Source organism: Pavona decussata, unplaced genomic scaffold, assembly GCF_977016875.1.
Source record: "Pavona decussata unplaced genomic scaffold, jaPavDecu1.1 SCAFFOLD_179, whole genome shotgun sequence".
Taxonomy (NCBI): Eukaryota; Metazoa; Cnidaria; class Anthozoa; order Scleractinia; family Agariciidae; genus Pavona; species Pavona decussata.
The window spans coordinates 1,306,947-1,316,545 of NW_028145589.1; the positions used below are offsets into that span (position 1 = coordinate 1,306,947).

Below are 9,599 nucleotides of genomic sequence, written 5' to 3' on the forward strand. Positions count from 1 at the left end.
TTTATAACCTACAAACGTAAGAAATCTATCCCGGAAACGTATAAAATCTAACTCCAGAACGTAAGGATTTATAACCCCCAAACGTAAGAAATCTAACCCACGAACGTAAGGATTTATAACCCCCAAAGGTAAAAAATCTAACCCTCGATCGTAAGGATTTATAACTCCCAACCGTAAGAAATCTAACCCCCGGATGTGAGGATTCAAAAACCCCCAAACGAAACAAATCTAACCCTCGAACGTAAGGATTTATAACCCACAAACGTAAGAAAGCTAACCCCTAAACGTTAGGAATCAAACCCCAGAACGTAAGGATTTAAAACCCGCAAACATAAGAAATCTAACCCCAGAACGTAAGGATTTATAACTTCCAAACGTAAGAAATCTAACCCCAGAATGTAACTTTTTATAACCCCCAAACGTAGAAATCTAACTCCCAAGCGTAAGGATTTATACCCCGAAACGTAAGAAATCTAACCCCCAAACGGAAGGATTTACAACCCCCAAACGAAAGAAATCTAACCCCCGAACGGAAGGATTTATAATCCTCAAACGTAAGAAATCTACCCCCCGAAAGTAAAAATTTATAAACCCCAAACGTAAGAAATCTAACCCAGGAACGTAAGGATTTATCTCCCCCAAACGTAACAAAATATAACCCCCAAACGTAAGAAATCTAACCCCAGAACGTAAGGATTTATAAACCCAAAACGTAAGAAATCTAACCCCCAAACGTAAGAAATCAAATCATCGAACGTAAGGATTTAGAACCCCCAAACGTAAGAAATCTAGCCCCCGCACGTAAGGTTTTCTAACCCCGAAACGTAAGAAATCTCGCCTCCGAACGTAAGGAATTATAATTCCCAAACGTAAGAAATCTAACCCCCGAACGTAAGTATTTATAAACCAAAACGTAAGGAACCTAAAACCCGAATATAAGAATTTATAACCACCAAACGTAAGAAATCTAATCCTCGAACCTAAGGATTTATTACCCCCAATCGTAAGAAATCTAACCCCCGAACGTAAGGATTTATAACCCTCAAGCGTAAGAAATCTAACTCCAAAAACGTAAGAAATCTAACTCCCGAACGTAAAGATTTATAACCGCCAAACGTAAGAAATCTAACACGCGAAGGTAAGGATTTATAACCCACAAACGTAACAAATATAACCCCCAAACGTAAGTATTTATAACCCCCGAACGTAATGATTTATAACCCCAAAACGTAAGAAATCTAACTCCCGAACGTAAGGATTTATAACCCCCAAACGTAAGAAAAATAACCCTCGAACGTAAGGATATATAACTCCTAAAAGAAAGAAATCTAACCCCTCCAGGTAAGTTTTTATAACCCCCCAAGTAATAAAATGTAACCCCCGAACGTAACTATTTATAACCCCTAAACGAAAGAAATCTAACCCCCGAAGGTAAAGATGCGTAACCCCCAAATATAAGAAATATTACCCCCAAACGTAACCAATCTAACCTCCGAACGTAAGGATTTATAACCTCCAAACGAAAGAAATCTAAACCCAGAGCGTAAGGATTTATAACCCCCAAACGAAAGAAATCTAAACCCCAAAATAACGATTTATAACCCCTAAACATAAGCAGTCTAACCCCCAAACGTAACGATTTAAAACCCGCAAACGTAAGAAATCTTATACCCAAACGTAATGATTTATAACCCAAAAACGTAAGAAATCTAACCCACGAAGGTAAGGATTTATAACCAACAAAAGAAAGAAATCTAGCCCCCCAAAGTAACTATTCATAACCCCTAAACGTAAGAAATTTAACCCCCAAACGTAAGGATTTTTAACCCGCAAACATAGAAAAACTAACTCGCAAAGGTAAGAAATCTAACTCACGAACGTAAGTATTTATAACCCCCAAACGCAAGAAATCTAATCCCCGAACGTAAGGATTTATAACTCCAAAAGGTAGAAGAATGTAACCGCCGAAAGTAACAATTTATAACCCACAAACGTAAGCAATCTAACCCCCAAACGTAAGGATTTATAACCCCCAAAGGTAAGAAATCTTACCCCCAAACGTAAGGATTTATAACCCCCAAACGTAAGAAATCTAACCCCCGAAAGTAAGGATTTATAAACCTAAACGTAAGAAATCTAACCCAGGAACGTAAGGATTTATGTCCCCCAAACGTAAGAAATCTAACTCCCCAACGTAAGGATTTATAACCCGCATACGTAGGAAAACTAACCCGCAGAAGTAAGAAATCTAACCCACGAACGTTAGGCTTTATACCGGTAACCCCCAAACGTAACAAATCGAACCCCCGAACGTAACGATTTATAACCCTTATAGGTAAGAAATTTAACCCCCAAACGTAAGAAATCTAACCCTCGAAAGTAAGGATTTATAACCCCAAAACGATTTACAGAACCCTTAAAGATAAGAAATCTAACCTCAAAACAGAAGAAATCTAGCCCCCGAACGTAGGAAATCTAACCCCAAAAACGTAACGATTTAAAACCCGCAAACGTAAGAAAACTAACCCACGAACGTAAGGATTTATAACCAGCGAACGTAAGAAGTCTGACCCGGCCAAACTTAAGGATTTATATCCCGCAAACATAAGAAATCTAACCCACGAACGTAACGATTTATAACTCCTAAACGTAAAAAATTTAACCCCCTAACGTAACTAATTAAATCCCCGAAAGTAACGATTTATAACCCTTAAACGTAAGAAATTCAACCCCCAAACGTAGGAAACTTAACCCCCAAACGTAAGGCTTTATAACCCGCAAACGTAAGAAAACTAACTCGCAAACGTAAAAAATCTAACCCACGAACGCAAGGATTTATAATCCCCAAACGTAAGAAATCTAACCCCCGGACGTAAGGATTTATAACCCTCAAACGTGAGAAATCTTATCCACAAACCTAAGGAATTATAACCCCCAAACGTAAGAAATCTAACCCCCAAAGGAAAGGATTTATAACCCGCAAACGTTAGAGAACTAACCCCCAAACGTAAGAAATCTAACCCACGAACGTAACGATTTATAACCCCCAAACGTAAGAAATCTAACCCTTAAACGTAAGAAATATAACTTACGAACGTAAATATATATAACCCCCAAACAAAAGAAATCTAACCCCCGAAAGTACCGTTTAATAACCTCCAAACGTATGGATGTATAACCCGCAAACGTAAGAAATCTAACCCACGAACGTAAGGATTTATAACCCACAAACGTAAGAAATCGAACCCCCGAACGTAACGATTTATAACCCGTAAATATAAGAAAGTTAACCCCAAAACAAAAGAAATCTAACCCCCAAACGCAAGGATTTATAACCTCCAAACGTAAGAAATCTAACCGCAAAACAGAAGAAATCTAACCCCAGAACGTAAGGATTTATAACCCCCAAACGTAAGAAATCTAACCCTTAAAGGTAAGAAATATAACTTACAAACGTAAGAAATTATAACCCGCAAAGGTAAGAAATCTAACCCCCAAACGTAAAGTTTAATACCCCCAAACGTATGGATGTATAACCCGCAAATGTAAAAAACTACCCCACGAACGTAAGGATTAAAAACCCCTAAACGTAAGAAATCTAACCCCTGAACGTAACGTTTATAACCCCTAAACGTAAGAAACTTAACCCCTAAACGCAAGAGATCTAACCTTCGAACGTAACGATTTATAACTCCTAAACGTAAAAAATTTGACCTCCAAACGTAAGAAATCTAGCCCCCAAAACGTAAAGATTTATAACCCGCAAACGTAGGTTAACTAACCCACAAAAGTAAGAAATCTAACCCACGAACGTAAGGATTTAAAACCCACAAGCGTAAGAAAAGGAACCCCTAAACGTAACGATTTATAACCGGTAAACATAAGAAAGTTAACCCCTAAACAAAAGAAATCTAACCCCAGACCGTAAGGATTTATAACCCCCAAACGTAAGAAATCTAACCACAAAACGGAAGAAGTCTAACCCCAGAACGTAGGGATTTATAACCCCGAAACGTAAAAAATCTAACCCCCAAATGTAAGGATTTATAACCCGCAAACGTAAGAAAGGTAACCAACAAACGTAATGATTTATAACCCCTTATCGTAAGAAATCTAACCCATGACTTTCTTACGTTTGGGGGTTAGATTTATACGTTTGGGGTTAGTAATTTTTACGTTTGAGGGTTAAATTTCTAACGTTTGGGAGTTAGTAATTCTCTCGTTTGGGGTTAAACTCTAGGAAGTTTGACCACGTAACACCTTTGCTTCGAGAGCTAAACTGGCTTCCTGTTAAAGAACAATTATTCTATAGAGACTCCGTTTAGACCTTTAAATGTCAGAACGATCTTGCGCCTCAATACTTAACGAGCAAGTTTACCAAGCGCTCAAATATACATACTCGTAACACTCGTACACGGAACTCTTTGCAGATTCCGCTATACAGAACGGCTATAGGCCAGCGCACATTTTCCTATAGAGGGGCCTACATATGGAATAACTTGCATAATAACACGTAATTTTTTAAGTTCGCATTTTCTGAAGTAAGGCTAATTTGGTCAGTACCACAGTCTTTCAAGTGTTTCTTTGCCACCGTCACGTACATTGGCTTATCTATGCACCTCACCATCTATCCTTTACCAAAACAACTGGCAAATTAAACAGAGGTAACATTTAATAAGAAGATAAACAGACGTACACGTTTGCTTGAATAACTGAAAACGCCCTGCATATAACAAGTTTTACATCACCACATGATTTTACCATTTGGCTGACAGGTCTATGGAAATTTCTATAGACACGCTTGGATAAAAATAATTGTGTCTCTTACATTTTACCACCACACTGGTAGATCTATAGAAATTTCTATAGACACGCTTGGATAAAAATGCTTGTGTCTCTTTACATTTTACCACCACACTGGCAGATCTATGGAAATTTCTGTAGAAACGCTTAGAAAAAAATTATTAACTTTCTTAGAGTTAACCACTACACTGATAGATCTATAGAAATTTCTATAGACACACTTGGATAAAAATGATTGTGTCTCTTTACATTTTACCACCACACTGGTAGATCTATGGAAATTTCTGTAGACACGCTTGGAAAAAAATTATTAAGTTTCTTACAGTTTACCACCACACTGGTAGATCTATGGAAATTTCTATAGACACGCTTGGGAAAAAAATGATTGTGTCTCTTTACATTTTACCACCACGCTGGTAGATCTATGGAAATTTCTGTAGACACGCTTGGGAAAAAAATAATTCTGTCTCTTTACATCTTACCACCACACTGGTAGATCTATAGAAATTTCTATAGACACGCTTGGATAAAAATAATTGTGTCTCTTTACATTTTACGACCTGACTGGTAGATCCATGGAAATTTCTATAGACACGCTTGGAAAAAAAATTATTAAGTTTCTTACATTTTACCACCACACTGGTAGATCTATAGAAATTTCTATAGACACGCTTGGAAAAAAATAATTGTGTCTCTTTACATTTTACCACCACACTGGTAGATCTATGGAAATTTCTATAGACACGCTTGGAAAAAAAATATTAAGTTTCTTACAGTTTACCAGCACACTGGTAGATCTAGAGGAATTTCTATAGACACGCTTGAATAAAAACGTTTGTGTCTCTTTACATTTCACCACCACACTGGTAGATCTATAGAAATTTCTATAGACACGCTTGGATAGAAATGATTGTGTCTCTTTACATTTTACCACCACACTGGTAGATCTATGGAAATTTCTGTAGACACGCTTGGAAAAAAAATTATTAAGTTTCTTACAGTTTACCAGCACACTGGTAGATCTAGAGGAATTTCTATAGACACGCTTGAATAAAAACGATTGTGTCTCTTTACATTTCACCACCACACTGGTAGATCTATAGAAATTTCTATAGACACGCTTGGATAGAAATGATTGTGTCTCTTTACATTTTACCACCACACTGGTAGATCTATGGAAATTTCTGTAGACACGCTTGGAAAAAAATTATTAAGTTTCTTACAGTTTACCACCACACTGGTAGATCTATAGAAATTTCTATAGACACGCTTGGAAAAAAATGATTGTGTCTCTTTACATTTTACCACCACACTGGTAGATCTATGGAAATTTCTATAGACACGCTTGGATAGAAATGATTGTGTCTCTTTACATTTTACCACCACACTGGTAGATCTATGGAAATTTCTATAGACACACTTGGATAAAAATGATTGTGTCTCTTTACATTTTACCACCACACTGGTTGATCTATGGAAATTTCTGTAGACACGCTTGGAAAAAAAATTATTAAGTTTCTTACAGTTTACCACCACACTGGTAGATCTATAGAAATTTCTATAGACACGCTTGGATAAAAATGATTGTGTCTCTTTACATTTTACCACCACACTGGTAGATCTATGGAAATTTCTGTAGACACGCTTGGAAAAAAATTATTAAGTTCCTTACAGTTTACCACCACACTGGTAGATCTATAGAAATTTCTATAGACACACTTGGATAAAAATGATTGTGTCTCTTTACATTTTACCACCACACTGGTAGATCTATAGAAATTTCTATAGACACGCTTGGAAAAAAATAATTGTGTCTCTTTACATTTTACCACCACACTGATAGATCTATAGAAATTTCTATAGACACGCTTGGATAAAAATGATTGTCTCTTTACATTTTACAACCACACTGGTAGATCTATGGAAATTTCTGTAGACACGCTTGGAAAAAAATTATTAAGTTTCTTACAGTTTACCACCACACTGGTAGATCTATAGAAATTTCTATAGACACGCTTGGATAAAAATGATTGTGTCTCTTTACATTTTACCACCACACTGGTAGATCTATAGAAATTTCTATAGACACGCTTGGAAAAAAATAATTGTGTCTCTTTACATTTTACCACCACACTGATAGATCTATAGAAATTTCTATAGACACGCTTGGATAAAAATGATTGTCTCTTTACATTTTACAACCACACTGGTAGATCTATGGAAATTTCTGTAGAAACACTTAGAAAAAAATTATTAACTTTCTTAGAGTTAACCACTACACTGGTAGATCTATAGAAATTTCCGTAGACACGCTTGGATAAAAATAATTGTGTCTCTTTACATTTTACCACCACACTGGTAGATCTATAGAAATTTCTATAGACTCGCTTGGAAAAAATAATTGTGTCTCTTACATTTTACCACCACACTGGTAGATCTATAGAAATTTCCGTAGACACGCTTGGAAAAAAAATCATTGTGTCTCTTTACATTTAACCACCACACTGGTAGGTCTATAGAAATTTCTATAGACACACTTGGATAAAAATAATTGTGTCTCTTTACATTTTACCACCACACTGGTAGATCCGTATGGAAATTTCTATATGCACGCTTGGAAAAAAATAATGGTGTCTCTTACATTTTACCACCACACTGGTAGGTCTATAGAAATTTCTATAGACACGCTTGGATAAAAATGATTGTGTCTCTTTGCACATTTTACACTACTATGTATATATAGATGCTATTTTGCAGAAACAACTAAACTGGTGAATTCTTTAATTGAAAATGAATTGAGAAAGTGTTGTTAAGACAAAAGGGAATCTGAACCAAATCAATCATTACCAATTTTAGTTGAAAGAGCAAATGCCAATTTTAGAACTATACTCTAAATTACAATATAATTACATACAGTATAATCTGCTGTGCATCTTATTTCTTTGCCGCTAACTCCTTGTACCTTCTTCTCAAATACTGTGCTGCCTCTTTTTTAAGTTTTCTATTTTCATCTAATTGAATATCAAAATAGATGACACTTTCCTTTGGGATCTCACTGGATGCCCAGCCTTGCCAAGGTTCCCATTTTGATTGGTAGCCACCCTTAAGCCACTGCACAACAAAGGTGGTACCAGTGACCTCTTTCACCTCTGCAAGGTGGGGTGGCCTATAGTTCCCAGCTAGGTTGACAGCTACGATGCTGCCCGCCAACACTGCTTCATAGCTGTCAACTACTGTTACATCGGGTGTTGGTTGTCTATAAGCTCCACCATATACCTACATGCAAATAAACAAGGAAACCTTGAGTGGTATCATAAATATTTTTAATCATCATCACTAGAGATTATCAAAATTAATACCTGGGCAATCTCTCTCTCTCACTCTTTCTTACTCTCTCTCTTTTTTTATTTATTTATTTGTTTGTTTATTTCTTTCACCACACAAGTTGTAACATAATTTATACAAACTACCAGTAGAAGAAAAAACATTACAGACAAAGTGGTGAGGATGGGATGCCTAGGGAGAAACCATGGTGCCTACACAATAGATATACACAATAAGTCCTTCTCTGATTGTAGTGGTGTTGTCTTTAATAGAGGCAATTTTACAGGTGATATTGCAGTGCTAAAATGAACAGACCAGAGCATTCAACAGCTTACATTTGACAGTAAAAAAACATAAAGGGTAAAAATGGTGACACAGATGAGGTAGTTGCTATTTAATATATTTTTAAGGCTATATTTAAAAGAAGTAAGAGATAACTGGTAAGACAAATAAAAGAAACCTTAAGTAATTAACATGCATCTCTAAAACCTTACCTCCCGTACTGGGGCAACTTGACTTCTAACCATGTCATCTACATCTGCAGGAACTCCCTCTGGTTTCTGTCCTAGAAAACCCAGACCATTGCCATCTGACTCTGGTCCCTTTTGCTTTTCCCTCAGTCTTGCCTTGTTGGCAATTATGTTCTGCAATGGCCAAGTTGCTGCCTTGTTTTTTGGAATCCACCTTGTGTTTTCATCTGATAAAAGTGTATTCCACTCCATCTTATGCTGCTCCAAGAAAAGCCTTGACTTGTAAAATTTCTGAATGTCTGTCTTCAGTTTTCCAAGTTCCAGCTTCTCTGTATTTGGGACAACATAACCAGGGACATCATCTGGGTTTATAAGTGTATCTGCCTGGGATTTATTAAATAAGTTATAAATAAATAAAGACTGTAGTTTTCTTAGAGCTAGAGTCTGTCCTGTAAACCTAGCTACTCCTTTTCTCAACTCTCAATCTATCAGGCATCTCTTTAAGATGGACATTTTGGCTAGGTCCTAGTAATATCTGTCTTTGAGAGTTCTCAGTACACATGCATATATTGTCCACGAAACTCGGCTGTACATGGAAATTTCTATAGACTTTTTTTTAGCAAAGAATATCTTATTATATTGTCCACGAAACTCGGCTGTACATGGAAATTTCTATAGACTTTTTTTTAGCAAAGAATATCTTATTATATTGTCCACGAAACTCGGTTGTACATAGAAATTTCTATAGCCTCTTTTTAGCAAAGAATATCTTATTATATTGCCCACGAAACTCGACTGTACATAGAAATTTCTATAGACTTCCTTTAGCAAAGAGCTTAGTCTATATAATCCACGCAACTCGGCAGTAAATGGAAATTTCTGTAGACTCTTTTAAGGAGAAAATATCAGTATTTTGAAAGAACAAGTAATTTTTTATTATATTTAACGTTTTTTTTGCGTAACAAACTATTCCTGTGTTACAGTTGGTGTATTGCTTTTCAT

General features: G+C 36.3%; 1 protein-coding gene across 1 annotated transcript; it reads right to left on the reverse strand.

The window, feature by feature from the left end:
• Positions 1 to 7,065: 7,065 nt before the first annotated feature.
• On the reverse strand, positions 7,066 to 9,161 carry LOC146463360 (uncharacterized). Its single transcript, XM_085084553.1, has 2 exons — positions 8,622 to 9,161; positions 7,066 to 8,079 (listed from the first exon to the last, which is right to left on the reverse strand). Exons 1-2 carry the CDS (start codon positions 8,847 to 8,849, stop codon positions 7,738 to 7,740), a joined length of 570 nt encoding a protein of 189 aa, XP_084940679.1. The 5' UTR covers positions 8,850 to 9,161; the 3' UTR covers positions 7,066 to 7,737.
• Positions 9,162 to 9,599: the final 438 nt, after the last annotated feature.